This window comes from Eutrigla gurnardus (genome assembly GCF_963514095.1).
Source record: "Eutrigla gurnardus genome assembly, chromosome: 19".
Classification (NCBI taxonomy): domain Eukaryota; kingdom Metazoa; phylum Chordata; class Actinopteri; order Perciformes; family Triglidae; genus Eutrigla; species Eutrigla gurnardus.
Window position 1 is genome coordinate 13,067,206 of NC_139930.1, and position 19,799 is coordinate 13,087,004.

Genomic DNA, 19,799 nt, shown 5'->3' on the forward strand with positions numbered 1-19,799 from the left:
AGAGCAACAGTAAGTGTATTACCCATCAACCTCTGCAGACTGTGGCAAACGCACACACAGCGAGGTGCAGCCTGTTGCCGAGGGCCGGAGAGAAATCAAGGTAAGATGGAAAAAAATGGTTTTGTTGTGTCTGGGAAGGTTGTGTCTAAATCTTATCATACAAAAGCTGGGCTTCAAATTCACATTTAGTTGTTTTACCTCACAAGCTGCCTTTCAGCGTTTTATTGCAAAAGTGAGTTTGATCGTTGAGACGCGACAGTTTTGCATAAACTGTTTGTTTCATTTCCGTGAGGGTTTCAAGCAAATGAGTGTGTTTTAAACTAAATTTCTCTCGACTTTTTTGTCTTTTTTTGTCTTACTTGGCTGCTTAAAGCACAGCCGGGAGGAACTGTTCGTACAACTTAACTCTAACACAATATTTTAAAGGTTAACTGGCTAGCGGCTCAAAATCTGTGTAGGCTATCATTTTAAATGCACTTTTCAACAGAGGTGTTGTCAGGAAATGTGACCCTCCACCTGAGGGGGGCTGTGATAGTTCTTTGATGGGGAGGCTTGTAGGGGGGGAGCATGAAGGGCCACATCTCCCCAATGTTAACTACTTATAATGCAAGTTGCAAGGCCAAGTGGGAAATCAAGCCTTAACCTTAACTGTGATTTTTGTTGTTGCTATATCAAATATATCAGGTTGAAGTTAACATCAGTGTGATCATGAAAATGGGACTTGTTATCAGTTACTACGTTACGTTAAAATGGGACTTGTTATCAGCAGCCACCACGACAGTAAGTTATGTGTTAAACAATGACTTCAGGGTCAGAGGAGAGAGGAGAGATAAGTCAGGGGCAGATATTTTTCCTGGAAGTGACGCTGTTGAAATTATTCATTTATATGCCATTTGCTACTGTGTGGAATATTGGAGTACAAATGTGTTATTAAAACCATAAACCTGAGTATCGTATTTGGCCAAGCTCACCTTCACAAAGTCTAATTCTCAGAATTGCCACCACAGTGTCGATAGGATGTTAACTATGGAAATTCTCCGTTGAATCAAACTTTATGTGAACGTTCTGGCAATGACGTGTTTTTAACGGGGGCTTGACTTTAAGTCTCTATCGTCATGGATACGTCAAAGAGATTTGGTGGTAAATGCTTTGGCCGTAGTCGGGCAGCTTGGTGTTGCTTGGTGTTGGATGTCTGTTTACGTGTCATCGTGGATGAAGTTGTATGAAGCCTTTTGTGTGAGTTGGTTGGGCCTGAAGACACGTTGGAAAAGGTTATAAAGAAGTGAGTTTCCCGGTCCTCTGTAGCTCGCTCCTCATCTCTGCTTGTGGTTTACGGCTCTAGGCTGCTTCCGGCGTAACTCACCCACTCTCTGATAAACTGTCAGAGTGGCATTGTGGGTAATGCAGGTGCCATATTTTGAGGGAAGAATGCACAAATTTAAAGGCGATATCACTGGTGCATACATTTTTTTTGCTTGTTGTAGGAGTTCAATGCTGAACTGGTACTGGTAAGAGAACTGGAGTCTCAAGGGTCCAGTTGGACCATGATGATTTCAGGTGTCATGCCCCTCCCCCCGTCCCGACTGTGTGAGCTAATGAGTCTCCAACTGACCTCTACTGGACGCGGTCCGCTGACCATTGCAGTTACTTACTTACCTTTAACAGGACTCACCTGTACCCACATGCTGTAACACAGAGCCGCTCCCTGTTAAAAAGCTGATGTTAAGATTCAGTCCTGCTAAAACTCCTTCTGTTTAAACATCCTTTAATTGTTTACACCAGAGAGTAATGACAATGAAAAAAGTAGTACATGGAGTTCTACATAAAACATAAGATACTTTAGGTTTTGTCCTCCACGACCTGTAATGGCATTTAACATGTGTCATATAACGATGTATTACATATCTGAATTTAAAGCTCTAACAAGGAGCTGCATCATCAAAGCGCTGCCTTATCGCAACGGTCTTCTGTTCCTGGACGCTGTGTGCTTTTGTGAGGCCATTCGAATATTATGAGCAAAAAAATAATTACTCACTCGCACAAACAGTTGACTCCTTCACACACACAGCGACGTGAGCAAAAGACAGCACTGACACACACACACCTGTCTCAAGACTATAAAGCATCTCCGCTCTTTCGCCATCTTTGTACTCTCCTGCAGACTGTGCAACACTCTGTATGACTTGTACCGTTGAAGCTTCAAATAAAAGACAATTGTTGTGTTCGAATTGTTTTCTTATCCAACGGAGCCGTGTTAACAAAAGGGTGGGTAAAGAATTACGAAGACAGACCTCCACTGGCTCCCCATCAAATACTGGATTGAGTTCAAAACACAACTGACCACCTTCAAAGCCCTCTGGACCTGGGACGGCAGAGCCATATCTGCAACGCCAACAGTCTTCCATCCTTCAAAAAAAACCCTAAAACTCACCTTTTCACTTTTACGGCATTTAACCTTTAACTTGTTAAAACTTTTTTTTTTTTTACTTTCTTGCTTTGTTCTGTTCTCTTTTGTTTTGATGTAGTTTGCTTTTTGTAAAGTGTCTTTGAGCACCTGGAAAAGCTCAATTTAAAACCCATTTATTATTATTATTATTATTACTATTATACGATCGGTATTTCAGAGTATTTCAATTGTTGGGTGGGGCCTTTGTTCCAAATTTCTGAAATGATTCTGCTAAATACACATTTAAATGTATACAAATGCGTCTTGTTTCTCTTGACAGGGATTAAATAAGGCATTCATTGTTCCTGTGCTACAAAAATGGTGAAGAAGACCATCATTTTGGCGGTGGCGATGCTGCTGTTGGCGTCCATCGCCACGTTCCTGGGCGTCTTCTTTGGCAGCGGGGGAAGGAAGCCACCGAAGGAACACGTGTTCTTGAAGGCAGCCGTGGCAGCGGATGCTGGGCCGTGTTCAGAGGTCGGCAGGTGAGGACTTGAACATTTGCTTGCTTTATTCTGTTAACGTGGTAGTCTTCCTTCAGCCCGTCTCTCATCGTGTGTTTTTAATGAATTCCCTCATAGAGACATACTGCTGAAAGGGGGGTCTGCAGTGGACGCCTCTATAGCTGCTTTACTGTGTGTTGGACTCATGAACGCTCACAGCATGGGCATCGGAGGAGGACTCTTCATCACCATCTACAACGCCACGACCGGTACGTGCACCTGCATCACCACCACAAAGTCCTCACTTGTTCACTTTCCCACATTCAACCTCCTGATCCTCTGCTTCCTAAATGCCATTTCCTGAACACACAGGGGAGGTTGAGACCATTGACGCCAGGGAGACGGCGCCGCGCAACGCCACAGAGAACATGTTTGGGAACAGTACAGATTTATCCCAGAAAGGTAATGTTTAACCAGCGCTATCAGTCACGGAAATAATCTGATGAAGATTATTATGAAGGAGGCCGACCTTGTGATAGCGATAAAAGAGAGTGTGTTGATGATGTGTTTCTGAAGTCAAATCCCACAGGAGTAAGTGTATCTCCACCTTAAAATGTCTAAAGTGTGCTTCCCTGGCTTCCATGGTTGGTAGGAGGGTTGTCCATTGCTGTACCGGGGGAGATTCGAGGTTACGAGATGGCACACAGACGACATGGCAAACTGCCTTGGAAAGACCTGTTTCGGCCGAGCATTGATCTTGCAGAAAAAGGCTTTCCGCTGGGCCGGGCGCTCGCCTCTGCTCTGTCCAGACACAAGACAACAATCATCAAGGACAAAGCCCTTTGGTGAGAGGCGTCAGCAAAAGGGTCTGATTATTGGCAAGCATGCTTCATTAAAATCTGTTATTATTTGTTATTATTTCCTCTATTTCAGCGAAGTGTTTTGTCGGGGAAAAGACGACGTCCTGAAAGAAAATGACACAATCACATTAACCAAGCTTGCAGAAACCTATAGGAAGATAGCAGAGGAGGGTCCTGATGCTTTCTACCAGGGGCAATTGGCTCAGAACCTTGTGACTGATATTCAGGCAGCAGGTATTTTTTTATTTATATTGAATTTATTGTTTGATTTATTGTTAATCATATTCATTAAAAAATCAGCATTTCAAGCTTATGCTTTCGTAATTTATAGTGAACAAGTTGCAAAATTGCGTCATCTATTTACTTTATTTTACAATCCAAACGGCTATTACCGCAGATTAGATACTTTTCTTTTGTAGCCACGAACATGTTCATCTCACACACAGCGACGTTATCATTATCATCATTATTGCCACTTCAGTCATTTGCTACACTAATAAAATACACTCACATGCACCTATCTATGCACGGTTAATTTCCATATTTAGGAAGGATGTGTGTTTTTTTTCCCAGTTCTGTCAAAGTGTGCATTCAGTGTGTGTCAATCCATGTTTAGGCGGTATCATCACAATGGAGGATCTGAAGGATTATGTGCCCGTCTTGGATGAGAACCCTTTAAGGGTGAACGTGGGAGAGTACACCATGGCTGTTCCCAATGCCCCCGCTAGCGGCCCTGTGCTCTCGCTGATATTAAACATCTTGAATGGTAAGCCTTTATGCTTTGTCCAAAAACATCCCGAGTGGGAGTGCTTTAATGTGAGCTGCCTTCACTCTGCCAGTCGCTCTCTCAGACTCCACAGTGAGCAGCGTGTTTAACTCCTGCACAGTAAATCTACTCTTAGAATAAAAAAAAAAAAAAAGCTTGGTTGACTTAAAGTTACCTAAGAGTATCTTGAAGTACTTTGTACTGTGTTTAGTAACAAGTAGTGACACGCACTACGATAATATGTCATCAAGGCAGGGAAAGTGCGATGTTTTACTGCACAACCTTCCATCTAACAGTCAGTGTTGGTGTATTTTATCGACGACCTGAATCCTTTCCTGGATTAGTATTAAAAAAGGATCTTTTAATAACCAGTATGAGCAGGTTGAATGATAACAATATCAAAAGCCTGTTTCAACGTGCATAACCTGACCACTGTTAAGACACTGAGAATCACACCTATTCTTTTATGACTTCCCAGGCCTTTCATCGAGCAGCTCCAGCTGCATGAAATATGGTTTTGGATTAAATCTATCAACAACGATGGTTTGCCATGAAGGGTAGAGACATTTATGTGGGCATGCCGTCTGGGTGCAATGCATTTGGGTGATTTAGTAGCTATGTTGCAGGGGGATTGTGAACATCCTGCAGAAATGCAAGAACATCTTTTTGAAAAAGGAAGGAAAAGTTTTCAGATTTTTCTCAAAATGGTCTAGTTTTGTTTTATACAGCACCTCAAAAGTTTCCTAATTTACATGTTGTGTCCGAGGAGATAGATAGAACTGCAAACTGTCATTTGTACACTATGCTGCAAGAAAGGGAGTGAGTGGAAGAACAGACACGCCTCATGAATCACTGTTGTTGCGATGGAAGAAGACACTGAAAAACAGATGGTGGCTCAAAATGACATGAAGCAATAAGCTCCTGAAAGGATAGCGAGTAGCGAGAATGAATTTAAAACACTTGAGGGAACGACTCTGTAACCCTGACAGGAAGGAGCTTCTGTTAAGTTATTAAGATGCAAAGATAATTGCTGTCTGTGTGTTTACACCTGAGACGCTCAAGTCTGATCGGCAGAGTGCATGAACGTGTTGCTAATTGAATAATTGTCTGGCATCCTTTTCGTCATGTGATCACATGATATTATTGTGATAATCTGCCGCATTTTACATCCTCCGATATTGTCCTCGAAGAAAACCGGTTCACGTTCAAGACGCCGTCTCTGCGTTCGGGTTCGGCCTCTGAGGAATAGATGAGAAACTTCCTTCTAAAGTAATGAATCCCTCCGAACCTTTTGCTTTCCTCTGACGGGCCACCCACTCACTGTGGCCCTGTCACACGTTAACACTAATCTCACCAATTTACCTCTAATTGGACACAGTCGAGTGGTGGAGGCTTCGCGCCCGCATTTCACTGACTGCCCTCCTTCCTGCCTGATTTACCGTGGCTCCTGCCTCTGACAGCTGAAACCCATCAAACCAAAAATTCTCCGCTTCCTCCAGCCTCTCCTCCTGTTCCCCCCTGTGGCTGTCAGCTCAGGCTAATACCCACAGTCTGGACACAGCAGCTTTGAGACGGAATCAAAACACAGGAGCAGGCCGGGTCAGGTGCCTTTTCTAGCTGTCTGCGTTCCTACCTGGACAGCCGTTCCGAATGAAGACGAGCGAAGCTGCACTTTAAATTGAGTTACTGATGATTGTTCCGTTTTTTCCACAGGGTACAACTTCACCTCAGACAGCATGGCGAGCACTGAGAAAAAGATCCTAACCTACCATCGCATCGTGGAGGCGTTTCGTTTCGCTTATGCAAAGAGGACGTTACTCGGAGATCCGGCGTTCCTCAACATCACAGACGTAAGGTCACGGGCAGTTAAAGGGCCGGCTTTAGTTTCTGGGGAATCGTGCTATTTCTGTGCTACGTAGCCAGAGGCAGCTCTTGTGCTCTTCTGAGTACGAAAAAAAAACTTCTCCAAAGCTGTAGGCGTAATACTTTCGTAAACTTTCGTAAAAAACTGGGTGTGGTCAGAACGAACTAAATGAGGTTTAAACTGCAACACAATCTCGCTGATTCTGGCCTTCGAACCTGGTGATTTTTTCTTATAGTATTACAAATGATTGGAAGATGTAGTTTACTGGAGAAAGTGCTCTGACTACAGTTGTCGTCTCCAATTAACTCATCGATTCGATTACATCAACAGAAATTCATTTAACAGAAATTGCTAGTGCATGCGATCCTCTGAATTAGTCACGTAATGTAGCACATCAACTGTATCATACACATCGGAATTGGTTTGAAAGATTTAAAGGAACAATTCCCATTATATTTAAATCCAAAATAGAATTGTTAGATAATCGAATGGTGAGTTCTCAGGTGCATTGTTGCAAGTAAAATCACTATCAGACTGTGTCAACGTTTGTGACCATGGATGGACAGATTGCATGTTCAGAAATGATGTTTTTTATAGAATTTGAATACAAGATGTATAAGCTCAGATGAATGAGACTCAATATTTATTCCTGTTGATAGTAATTTATTGAAAAAGGTGCAAAATGGGTATTATTGAAAAATGTAAAACATTTGGGTGCACCTAAATTATGTGCTTAGCAAAAACAAGACCTTCGGACGGTGTCGAGTTACTCTTTAGTGTTAAGGAAAGTGTTCATTGTGCGTTCAGTTAAATGTTTAAAAAAAGAAAACACATCAAGTCACTGATTTTTTTCAGTATTAAATCGAGAACACAATCTTTTCCTCACATTATCAGAGAGCCGCGAGCGCCTAAATGCAACAATGAAGAGTTTAATCAGGCTTTCCACGCAAAACAGGAAAAATGAATAAAATACTTTGTCATTAACAATGTTTCCACATGATAAATTGAATCTAAGTGGTATTATGTTATTCCCAGAATTTACAAATTTATAGTATATAAATATCTAAGTGAACAGTGTCTAGGAAAGAGATTTGGCCTTCATGTATTCATATTTGCCTGCTGTATTGAGTACATTATGATAGATAAATTAGTTGCACAAGCAATTAATCTCTTGATTAATGTGTAATTCCCCACTTCAGTCCAGGTCAATCCATGAGACATATTTAAAAACATACACTTTGCCCATCTTGGGTTAGTAATAATGAAATTCCACAGAATATCACTCAATGCTTATTTACTTATTACACTTAACAATGCGTTCCCGTGAATATTTGGCATATTAATTAATTTCACGTCCCACTTTCTCTTCCGAAGCTCATCCAGAATATGACTTCCAGTTCCTACGCCGATGTCCTCCACGATAAGATCACAGACGACTCCACACATCACATGAACTACTACGAGCCGGAGTTTTTCCTGCCTGAGAACCACGGCACCTCGCACATCTCCGTGGTGGCCGAAGATGGAAGCGCCGTCGCCGCCACAAGCACCATCAACCATTTGTATGACCTCCTAACCCATCTCTAGTCAGTTAATCAGTGCCTGCAGCTCCTTCTGGTATCTTAACGGTAGCGTTTTCTCCTGCAGTTTGGGCTCCAAAGTCATGTCAGGGTCAACAGGGATACTTCTCAACAATGAAATGGACGACTTCAGCTCTCCGCTCATCACAAACGGCTTCGGAGTGCCTCCTTCACCCAACAACTTCATCAGGCCGGGTGAGATAAACGCCCATATAAGGGTTCTCCAAACAACATTGTATGGATTGGCTGTTCAACAGCTGATTAAAGTTCACCTGACCTTTTTCACTACGTTATGTTTTTGCCTTTTGAATGATCTTTTGAGCATTGACCCTAAAAATACTTTAGCTTCAGAAGGTTTCATCTTTCATTGTTTTACGACATTGAATCAAAGTAGATTTAGTAGGGATTTTTGACACTTTGACTACTTTGTTAACTTAAACTACCATTAAATGATGTCAAAAGGAAAAAGGCCAATGTCTTCGATGTGCCCGACCATCCTGTTTGACAAACACAACAAGGTGAAGATGGTGGTCGGAGGCTCGGGAGGAACAAAAATCACCACTTCTATCGCTCAGGTGAGACGCGAGCTGCTGCACAAGCTGTAGCATTCAAAATGATGAATGATGAAGCGTCGTAACTAAGTCGACTCCTCGATATTTCTGCAGGTGATTCTGAATGCGCTGTTCTTTGACTACGACCTGCATAAAGCCGTGACTGATCCGAGACTCCACAACCAGCTGAGTCCCAACGCGACTGTAGCGGAGCCCGGCTTTGATGAGGTGAGTGTGACTGATAGCAGGTCGGCGTGTTACAGTATCTCACCCGGGTCTATTTACCTTCAGGGATGTGCAGAATGTTGCAAAGAGAAAATCTCATTTGTGGTCAAATATGAGGAGAAAAACAGAAACTGGAGAAATGCCCTTTATTTGATCATTTCACTGGGATGTAAAATCATTTGCTGTCGATTTTGCAGCTCAACTCGGCAGGATTTTTAACACCCACGGAAGTTCTTTTCTGATTTCTTGAGAAAGTTGTTTTCACAGACGTGTTTCTAAATGTGAATTCAGAAAAGTGTGATTTACACATCCATGAAGACCCTAGGGCTTGTGTTTCTTGTGTTGCCCCTTGATTTGCATGGAATCTGAGTTATATATGCTCCTGTTTGCAGAACGTCCTGGAAGGTTTGGCGTTAAAGAACCACGAGACGGAGTTCCTCAAAGCAAGCGGAGCTGTGGTGCAGGCAGTGGTTCGCTATGAGGACGGACTCCACGCTCAGTCCGATCCTCGCAAGTGGGCGTACTCGGCAGGCTACTGAGGTCATAAACACGCCTCTGATCGAGCAGAAAGACTCTATCCGCGTGAACCTTGACCCCGGGAGGTAAGAGATGAGAGATTAAAGACATAATGGAGAACCAGGAACGTCAGCAGACACCGTTTGTTCTCTCATTATGTTAAATAACAGGCAACTCAGATAACAGAACATGGAGCTTTCTTCCAGTTTTTCACCTTGACCATAAAGTGCCTCTGTCTGAAATTAATTAATTCATGGATTTCTATGTCACATCATCAGTTTGTGTAATTAAGAAATGCACAAGACGCTGGATGTTTGGCCTCATCTGTGTTTTTTGTTCACATGTTAAAGATATATGTGATGTAATTACTAACAAGCAAAGTCTTAATTAAGGAAAATAAATCTACCAGAACTAACGGACTTTAAAAAGTTAACATATTTCAACAGAGGGTTCATGTGAGGAGACGGCAGGCAGGAATTAGTTGCTGAAAATAAAATAAATTACTATAACACATCAGGGACCCGACAAACAGTCCTACTTTGTGACAACAGCCATTTCCCACAGCCCAGAGTACAACGGCCTGTAATGACCCCATAACAAGGTTACAGCTGTTGCTGCTCACTGTCACCGCTGGGATTCAGGGCTCTTCTTTTCTCAGCTGGGATATTAATGTCTTCCACAATTACTGAAATGTATGCTTGTATCAACTTTTATGCAACAAATGACTGGTTTGTATGCGATAGAAACTGTTTGAAAGTGGTTTGACATTCACGACGCACACATGTGTATTTATTTAAAAACAAAACGAAGGACATGCTCAGTGTGAATGCATACTTTGTTTCTTGATTTTAATGTTTTATCAAATTGATAAAGTAAATAGATTATTTTGATAGTCTTTCGCTAGAAATGAAGAAACTAATTATTAAAAACATACCCACTGTATAAAAGTCTTTTGGTTCTTGGGTCTCTTTCATTTGAACAGCTTTACTCACTATAGCTTGATTGACAGATGTAGAGTCCTCCTCATATAGCTAATAGTTAACAAGACTAAGATGTGCTTTATGCTAAATACAAAGCACAGCTGAGGTTGATGGTAATGTCAGTAGTTTATTTGATCATTAAAGTGTTGGACAAATTTACCTTTTTCATATGATGGTGACGCTAAATATACAATTTGGGGATTACTTATGTCTGCAGGATTCATCCTCTGGGGATTATGAATGTCATTACAAAAAATCATCTATCCAATAGTTGCTGAGTTATAGTCCAGACCAAAGTGGTCCTGTAGTCTACCAGGGTCCCCTGCACTAATATTAAAATGTCTTAATATGTCGAATTACCTGGTGTGGTTGCAATTTTCAAGGAGATGATGAATGCAGAAATGAGCAAGTCACACTAGAATTTCCCTTTAAGGCCCAATTAAGCACAATTTCACTTCCATAGCTATAATGAACTTCAGAGTTATGCAACTCAGACGATTTATTTACCCTTTAGGCATTAAAAACCAGAGTACATCAACGTCTACGTGGTTTTAGTTGAACCCACCGCCTTGCACGGCATAATGAACACAAACAGAATGTACAAAAACGTCAAATAACTAAGTGTTGAGATCATTTCCTTCATCAAAGGACTTTGTGACTAAAAGTGTCTTAACAAATTATCACTGGATTATTTAACCGTTTCAGATGGAGCATTTGCTCAAAACACGCTGCTTTAAATGGCTGTTATTCATGCAAAGAGGGTCATATTGCGACGCTATCAAGTCGCAACTTATCCAGATTAACTCATTTGTCGTACAACAAAGACGGTGGCGCTTCACACAGACTCAAATTTGCATGTTCTCATAACTCACATCAAGTGCCTCAAAGGAAAAAAATGGAGCAGAATCCACTTAAAGAATCATTACTAATTCATAAGTCTCTCCACTGAAATGTATCTCATTACTGCTTCCTTTGTCTCGGAGCAAAAAGGGGGCCGCTCTGAAACGAGGCAAACCATGAAGGATAAATGTTTAAAGAGCAGTGAAAGGCATGGTGAAGGTATGAGCTCACGCGATCACTCCCGTTTGTTTGGAATTCATGTTTTATTTTTACAACAAAGATGATGACAGTTTTAAAAAGGTGTCATTATTACAAAACATTTTTGACACATTAAAATATACATAAAAGTACTAAATTCCATGTTAGTGGTGCTAAAATACAGCTGTGGGTTCATTGTGAATCAACTTTTTAATTAGTATTTATTTTTTGTGAAATTAAATTCTACAGCGTTTTCCTCAATCTTTAAACAGACGACAACATACTCAGAGAACAGAATGGGTTTTGTTTCACATACTCTTCACTCACGTGTCATACATGGACATGAGACGGTTCATACACAGTTACAAAGTTCAGTCAGGAAATAAACAGGAATTGATATTAGACTCAGTATGACTCAGCAGTTGGTTGTGTTTTGTTGGACTACAGTAGATCTGCCTTTATGGCTCGCTGCTGCAAAATGCACACTTTGTTTCAGGAGTGTGTAATCCTGCAGCAAACAGAAGCAGATTGAGTAGTCAATGAGATTTTACAGTCGCTGTGGTTGCTCACACTTGAGGGGAGGTGATTGCAATAATTTTCTAAAGTTGGATGGAAACATACTTTCAATTTGCCTTAAAATAAAGTGATTTAGATCATATAATAATTTGTTTTTCTTGCCTCGGCTTCTTTTGAGTCTTAAGTCGAAGATCTCTGCAGTTATGGTGAATGCAATGTTGTCTACCACAATAAGATTCAAGTTAAATATAACCCGGAATCATCCTTTAAGTTTACTCGTTTCTTGACCGATTGCGTAGCTCGTCGGGAAATACCCCGAGCACCACGTTATTCCTTTTTTGTTGTTGTTGGCACATTCCACGTTCTTAAGGTTAAAGGTTCAATGAGTCTTTAGGGCGTATTTTAGCGAGAAGGCGGTGCTTATTTCACGCGTCTGTGTGGTCAATATCCAGCCGACATCCCATTCTTCCTGCTGTCCGATACGGCTGCGATGCATCCGTTCTCCTTTTCCACAGCATTGACTACATTGAAGAAGTTCTGCCAGTGCCCAGGTTTGTGTCCGAGAGCTGTGAGGCCATCTTTCACAGACTGAGGACACACACACACACACACACACACACACACACACACACACACACACACACACACACACACACACACACACACACACACACACACATTAATACCACTTATCCTTCCCACTTCAGGTTTCAGAGTTGATTACAGGTAAACTGAAGTGAACTGTGCGGGATTAATCTCGGGTCAGAAGCCATTAACGTGAATAGAAATGTTGTTCATTATACCGACAGTCACAGTGAATTCGAGCGTCATTAACGGACAGAGAGGGACGAGAATGTGAGTGTCTCACCTGGTCAAAACCAAGCTCAAAATTCACATTGTTATTGGAATCCACGAAGACGATAGGCGCGGCGATGGCGTCTTTCAGATTCATCCCCAGCCACAGGCGGTTTATTATAGACTGTGAGAATAAAGGGAGAATCATGTCAGTAAACAAAGCAGGAAGCAGACAAACAAGGAAGCAGACAAGAGTTCAATGGAGTTACCAAGGCCACTGCTGAGGTAATCATGCTTCCTCCTGATCCACCAATCACAAGGATGCCGCCAGACTCCCCCTCCAGTATCACTGGAATCATTGAGGAAGGAGGCTTTTCACCTGTGACAACAATTACACCCCGCATCAGACTGGAAATAGACTCAATAACTACATTACATAATGCCTTTAATTCAGTTGTCTGGGGCTGAAAGTCCATGTTTATGTCCATGACTTTACCTGCCCTCACTGCGGATGCTCTCCCACAGAAGTCAGACAGCTCATTGTTGAGGATGATGCCCGTTCGCGGGGAGTAAATCCCGCCGCCAAATCTGCAAAAAACAAAACCTAGCAGACTGAGCGGATCATGATTACATCATAGTAGATTTGATACAATAAAAAAAAGGAGATGGAGAAATATTCTGCTTGAAGAGGACTTCCTGCTCACAATTGGTTTATGGTGCTGGTGGCGGAGACGGCCAGTCCGTCTTCATCCAGGACGGACACATGGGTTGTCCCGAACTGATCACGGGGGGGCTTGACGTTGTGGTAGTAGGCGTTGTCGTGGGTGCGATTGGAAAAGATCATGCCCCTGATGCGATTAATGAATGCGGGATCGATCAGATGATCTGCACTCTGCAAGGAGAATAACCAAATGAGACTGGAAAAGGATATAATCACATCCTGTATACGGCTGGGGTGAACATTATATTTCTTCCTTTCTGTCCTGGGATTTCTTTTGTTTCTTATGCTTTTAAGGTTGCTTTTGTTTAATTGATTAACTGACAAGAAAGAAAATCTTTTACAAAAATTACAAACTTTACCACTTGGGACACCGGACATTGCTTTTTTGTTCATTAAACCTGCATCCATTGATTTCTTTTGTAGTATTAGTGAACTGCATGTGGAAATTAGCTTGTAAATCTGGTAAAATAAATATCCTTGTGTGAGAGGGGAGGAAACAGGAAGTTGAGCAGGAAGTCTATAAAAGGGAGTGAGAAGCTCATGCAGGCCTTTCACACACCTGAGAGAGCAGCTGAGACCAGCCTTTGCTTGGTGCTTGATCGGTAGGATCCCTTCTTTCAACATATTTTAAAGTGTGGTCTTTAAAGTTAATTTGTAGCACAATGATATATATTTTTTTGTTTGTTTCAATGAAAGTAAATAAATAGTGGTAAAATATGTCATTTGTAAGACTTGTTCCGTGAGGGATTTAGATTGCTATGATATGCAAAAGCATTGGTCCTTTTTAATCCAACTTCTGTTTCCGTTTCCCTTTTGGCCCTTTGTTTGTATTGTTTTAAAATAAGCTATATATTTCTGATACAGCAGTCTTTGGTTCCAGTTTATTCTGGATCTTTTATGAAATTAATGTTTTTGTAAATGTTCCTAGACAAATAAATATACTGTCTGTCTACCTGGCAAATATAAGTCTAATATCCACTCTCCTTCCAGCACTGTTTTTTTGTTCCCATCAACCCCGAGTGAAATATCTGCTCTTTAGCAGCTTAATGCTCCACTGTTTTCAGCAGCTATTTGCTAAATGTGTCTGTCTACCATTTGGAGCTGAGCCGGTCGATGACAATAGCAATACGTCATATCAAAACAATGAGCTGTAAGACACTAAAACAGTGCATAGAGTGATGTGCAAATGTGAATGTGACTGGTGCAGCTTTAACTGTTATGAGGTGAGATATTTTCTTGGTATTTTAAACTTATTTTCCATTTGATATGTCTGAAGAATAATGAAAAACTCAGTTCCCTACCTTTCCGTTATTAAAGACGGGGTCATTAATGCTCTTCCTTTGTCCATTAGCAAATTTAGCTGCCTCTATATAACGATGGAACGTCTGCATTTTCTGGTCACCAACCAGGGAGTTTGGAGTCAGAGAGAAGTCTGTGGGAAGAGGGAGAACATCCAATGTTGAAACTATTATGTCTCTTTTGGAATTACGGGGCTAGGGTTTAATTCAACTGCTGCAGAAGGTTAGTTTGAGGGATTACAGGAGTCATCACATGGTTCATCAAACCTTTCATAATTGCGAGAATGAAGGCAAGCAGGGGGCCCCCGGCAGGTGGTGGAGGGATGTGCATCTTGGAGTTTCCCACAGGAACTGTCCATGCATCCTCCACCTGCACCTTGTAGGACTTTAGATCCTCCATTTTTAAAGTCCCACCTAAAGGGCACACGAAGGATTTAATCTTTTTTTTTTTTTTACATTACCCACAAATATCTTTTGTCAGCTTGTCTTAACTATACTGAAATTGCACCAACCTGCGGCTTCTATGTCTTTGATTAAGTCGTGTCCGATCTTGCCCGTGTAGAAGGCATCTGCCCCTTGCTTTGCAATGGTTTCCATGGTTTCTGCAAGTTTAGGGAACTTCAGGATGTCTCCTGTGCTCAGAACGGTTTTGTTTTTGTTGCATAAAACTTCACTGGAAAAAAAGAATTGATGTGAAAGAACATATTGAAAGTTAATATAACACATTAAGTACACACAGAGATACTCAAGCCGCAAATCATCATTTGACTGGTTGTTGGCCTCTGGGGGAGGCAACATTCATGTCATGCAATTCATGTCACATACATCTAGAATCATCAACCAGTCTTCTCAAATGTCCTGCTGGTATTTATTTTGGCATCTGCGTGCACATTTTTGCAGAAGAGGAACAATCGCACTCTTTCATGCATAACACTACACAGAACTCCCAGCGATCCTTTTTAAATCCTGCATTTGGGAAAACGTTTCTGAACAGGAGTGATTTTTATCTCTGGTTCAGTCAACGCTGCTCCTGAAATGTGATGCTAGGACCAACAGTGTGCACCCTTCTGCTATTATAATAATCATCTTCACTAATCCGGAAGGTGTTCAAATGAGCAACTGGATGGGATTATAATGCAAATGTGAAACTCTGCAAGAGTCGGCCCATGGTTACATAAAACTGGCATTACACGAGTTGAGCCCGGGTTTAATAGGGAAGACATTTGCTCCAGGCTTTCTGCAGTGACACACGGATGACAAAAGGCCTCAGTGCTAGTTCATCAGTGAAAGTAGATATTCTTAGTCACTTTTTGGAGACCTTTGAAAGTTTAGTCGCTATAAGCAGATAGTGAAACGGCGTACCAGAGAGATGAGTCTTCCACGTGAGCTTTCACAATGTTGTGGCTCATAAGTCTTCCCAGAAACGCCGGCAGAGGGATGCCCTCCCTGGCCAGTCGGATGGTGGGCTCGAACAGCTTGGCCCAGGGCAGCTTCCCGTACTGTCTGTGAACCGCCTCATAGCCACGCAGCTCTCCGGGAACGCCGATCCACTGGCTGCCTACAGTGGACGGGGAGGAAACGGTGCAGCTGCATTGAACGGATGATGGGAACCAAAGATAAAACCCTTCTGGTGAACTGATGTGGAAAAGAATGCAAGAACACGCTTTTGACTCTTGGTGGGGATTTTTTTTTATATATATTCATGTCGAGAAATATAACAATGTAAGATGTTTAATGCTAGAATACCACATCCACTCTCAGAAATAGTCATTTTTCTAATTTAATTTTGATATGATTTTGAATGTGTATTTGCTTACAACTACATTGGTGTTCAGTCTTCTACTGGACTGCAATCAACTCTAGATGATTCTTTGGGAAATCATTTGTTCGGGTTACTGGAATGATATTAGAGGCAGTATGGAAATGTTTATTAAAAGCTACTCTTACACCGGTTAATAAGTTTGCCTACCTGTGGTCAGTCCGAATGTGGTGCGACAGTCATTCAACAAGTTAGTTTTGAAAGTCTGTGGGACGGTCTCTCTGAAGTTGTAGACCTTAACAACGCCTGAGAACAGAGAGAGCAGCAATTACAACGCATGGCCTAATCAATCATTACCATTGGAGGTCACATAAATGAAAGAGATGACCCACCTTCTCTGTTCCTTATGGTGATTATGGATCCTCCTCCGATGCCCATGCTCTGAGGGTTGACCAAGCTTGTGCACAGAAGAGCTGCAATGGCGCCATCTACTGCCGACCCCCCCTGCTGGAGGATGTTCCTGGAAAACATTTTCACTGCGTTTGGAAATGTGTAACCAAACAGTCACTAACTGGCATGACTACTCATCTTCCCATGGACAAACACATGTGCATTCTGTAGCACGGTCATGGGGGCGCATTGTTTCAGGGTGTCAAAGTATTGGAGTGCTGCCAAGAGGCAAGTTTAAACTATGTGCTGCTGCTTGTCGGCTTCAGCCGTTCAATGAGACTAGATACTAAGTCAATGCACAACATTCATATTTCTCTGCAGAGTAAGCATTGCCTCAAAGTCGCTCAGGTACACCAAGAATGATGTAAAAACCCAACGTTAAGAAGTTTTTCTCAATTGCTTTGGCCCATTTCTTGAAACCGTGTTAAATTTAAAGTCTGAGGTGCATTTATCAAAATAGCTTCTATGGTCTGACACGACACCATAACTCATTCAGTACGAATCCTTCAAAACAAAGTTATTCTCTCATATAAAAAGTCAATGCCCCCATGTTTTTTCAGTATGACAGTGAACCCTGGAAACCATCCTTTTTAATTGCCCCTGAATGTTTCCTGTACTAGAATGTTGTATTTATCAGGGAACTGAATGTTACTGAATGGTATCCAGATGCTGATTTTCAACAAGTTTTTTTTCTGCAGTATCGCACTCACATTTCAAATTGTTACTCCATTTTTATTTACAAGCTGTTACACCACAGCGAACAGACAAATGACACAACAACTTACTCCTCTTCCTCCTCCTTAATGGGAAGTTGTCCCTGATCATTATTTACCTAGCTTACCTTAGATTTTGACACCTTAGATTTTGACACCTTAGATTTTGACAACTGAATAGACTATTGTGCAAAGTTACATAATCAGTTTTGATCAGCAAGATACATTCAATTGGTCATTATGCAAATTGTAGATCATTGTACTAATGTATTAATTTGCATAATATGTGCTAAAACATTTGCAATTTGTTTGAAAGACTGATGAATTCAAATCTGTTGTGAAACAGCAACAGGTTAACACGTGTTGTTTTGTAAATATTGAGAATCATTATATATTTGTGCCAAAGCAATCGAGAAAAACTGTAAACTCGATCAAAATCAATATATTGTACAGTATTTGTCCAAGTGGTGATTTTGCAAATTGTAAACAAATGTGTATCACAGAACACACACGGAGGTGAGCAGTCGTGTCATTATGCACGAGTCAACCCAGAAAAAAAACGCATTTCGAACCCAGGGAAAAAACATTCAGTAGCTGTTAATGTATTTTATCTGATAAACTTTATTCTAACAAACGGTGGAAATGACAACTCGGCTGTTTTCACAAGGCTCATCCAACGTCATTAGGCACCGCATCAAAGCACGCAAGCTTGTCTCTGAATGTCTCTGGAAGCTCTGAATGGGTCTTTTCACAGAGAGGTTGGCATCGGGTTTGATGTGTTCACTGAGCGACAAGACAGGACAGTTTAAAGAATGCTTTGGCTCCATTAAGGTCAGGCCGACTTAGGGCCTTGTAGTTTGGGTTTAACAGAGGGAAAAGTCTCAGCGGGAGGTATAAAAGACTAAAATGTAATCAAAGGAGCCATGTTTGTCGATTTCTCAATACCTGAGATTGTATAAGCACTCTTTGCAGTGTTTGCTGCACAAACATGTCCATTGGGATAAATCATCTTATCTTATATTAACTGGATTCTGGAAACGAGCTCCAAAAACATTTACTTGCACTGAAAACAAAAGCAGTCAGATCTGCATGCACAAGCCGGTGATGACAACATAAGATCCTCTGATGTTACGATGATGACAGATTAACAGGAGTCCATATTTATGGCTCACCGCTGATCAAATGGCTGAATTAAAGACTGCACACCACCAGAGACTATTACCCTTCATATAGGAATGATTAACACCAGGGTTTGGAAACCTGGTTTCCTCTTACAGTCACCTAAACCTAACAGGACAGGGTCGAGGTAAATCAACAAGAGGTGATGTCATGTCTGCACACACACACACCTCCTATTATCTCTACTCTTCAAACAGATCCTATCAAATCTCTTAAACTGCTTATCCCATTGCTCAGCTCAGTTTTTTTTATCTCACCAGAGGAGCAGGGAGGTGAGTTCTGAATATCTCAAGTCATTTATATTAATAAAGAAACATGTTATAAGAACACCAATTCACTTATTATATATTTACATTTTAATTTCAAGGTTTTACATGCTTAGTATGAATTCTTTCCCATGACTTCGACTCACCTGCCAATCTCGGAGCAACGTCGCGAGTCCGCGGCCACGGCCGCGTGCGTGTGTCGGCCGTCGGGACACCGTCGGTCCAGCAGCGAGACGACGCCCAGAAAGACGAGAGCAGCCGCGGTGATGAAAGCGGCCGAGACGCAGCAGCACACCAGCCAGGGCTTGTATTTAGCCATTCAAGAAACTTTGTGTTGAAGGGGAACTGTTGCTGCTGCTGCTGCTGCTGCTGCTGACGCTCAGTGCGCGCACACTTCACGTGAACGCTGCCTAATAATCCCGAACCTGGCTTTACCCCTCCCCTCCATCAGCCACTCCGCCGAAGTGAAAGAAGTGCGGATGGGACGGAGTAACCGGACGACCATTCATATCCCACTCTCTCTTCCCCAGAAAACCGTGACTCCGGGTATTCCCACTGATTCATGTCATCCCAGTGAGTTTGTCAAACGCTGTGAATCAGTGTATCCATGTTTTAATGAGTTCCCGGCAACTTGGCAGCTCCGCATCATCAGGAAACGCATGCCAACTCTCTGCCGTGGCATTACGCAGCGGACGTGACCTCTGTGATTCTTCAGAGGCCAAACAGGGAGCTCTCCAGGCCGCTTTGTGCGCGGGTTTAAAGTGTTGTTCAGTGGCGTCAACACGTTAATACACGAAACATTCCACACCAAAAAAAATATGTAAATGATAATG

At 41.9% G+C, this 19,799-nt stretch overlaps 2 protein-coding genes across 3 annotated transcripts; one reads left to right on the top strand and one right to left on the bottom strand.

Annotated features, from left to right (window-relative positions):
- ggt1b (gamma-glutamyltransferase 1b) lies at positions 1 to 10,216 on the top strand. 2 transcript variants are annotated; one of them, XM_084036041.1, is made up of 13 exons: positions 1 to 100; positions 2,739 to 2,931; positions 3,028 to 3,158; positions 3,262 to 3,351; positions 3,542 to 3,734; positions 3,823 to 3,983; positions 4,366 to 4,515; positions 6,229 to 6,365; positions 7,754 to 7,941; positions 8,027 to 8,154; positions 8,422 to 8,534; positions 8,625 to 8,738; positions 9,128 to 10,216. In XM_084036041.1, exons 2-13 carry the CDS (start codon positions 2,765 to 2,767, stop codon positions 9,272 to 9,274), a joined length of 1,719 nt encoding a protein of 572 aa, XP_083892167.1. In that variant the 5' UTR covers positions 1 to 100; positions 2,739 to 2,764; the 3' UTR covers positions 9,275 to 10,216. The 2 variants fall into 2 exon arrangements, with proteins under 2 accessions (XP_083892167.1, XP_083892166.1); XM_084036040.1 differs by having other exon boundaries at positions 46 to 100; positions 2,727 to 2,931.
- Positions 10,217 to 11,317: 1,101 nt separating this feature from the next.
- Positions 11,318 to 19,533, bottom strand: ggt5b (gamma-glutamyltransferase 5b). The gene is made up of 12 exons (XM_084036042.1): positions 19,113 to 19,533; positions 16,751 to 16,878; positions 16,569 to 16,664; positions 15,962 to 16,157; positions 15,112 to 15,272; positions 14,867 to 15,013; positions 14,603 to 14,733; positions 13,285 to 13,472; positions 13,077 to 13,168; positions 12,850 to 12,959; positions 12,654 to 12,764; positions 11,318 to 12,373 (listed from the first exon to the last, which is right to left on the bottom strand). The coding sequence occupies exons 1-12, from the start codon at positions 19,283 to 19,285 to the stop codon at positions 12,227 to 12,229; spliced, it is 1,680 nt and encodes a 559-aa protein (XP_083892168.1). The 5' UTR covers positions 19,286 to 19,533; the 3' UTR covers positions 11,318 to 12,226.
- Between the last annotated feature and the right edge of the window lie 266 nt (positions 19,534 to 19,799).

Bases quoted from the DNA above. Each gene is read 5' to 3' on its own strand.
- ggt1b (XM_084036041.1), top strand. From the start codon at position 2,765: ATGGTGAAGAAGACCATCATTTTGGCGGTGGCGATGCTGCTGTTGGCG. The intron at 3,352-3,541 runs GTAATGTTTAAC...CATGGTTGGTAG, and splicing joins TACAGATTTATCCCAGAAAG to GAGGGTTGTCCATTGCTGTA. The intron at 3,984-4,365 runs GTATTTTTTTAT...ATCCATGTTTAG, and splicing joins GACTGATATTCAGGCAGCAG to GCGGTATCATCACAATGGAG.
- ggt5b (XM_084036042.1), bottom strand. From the start codon at position 19,285: ATGGCTAAATACAAGCCCTGGCTGGTGTGCTGCTGCGTCTCGGCCGCT. The intron at 15,273-15,961 runs GTACGCCGTTTC...CTTTTTTTCCAG, and splicing joins GTGGAAGACTCATCTCTCTG to TGAAGTTTTATGCAACAAAA. The intron at 12,960-13,076 runs GTAAAGTCATGG...TTGTTGTCACAG, and splicing joins AGCATCCGCAGTGAGGGCAG to GTGAAAAGCCTCCTTCCTCA.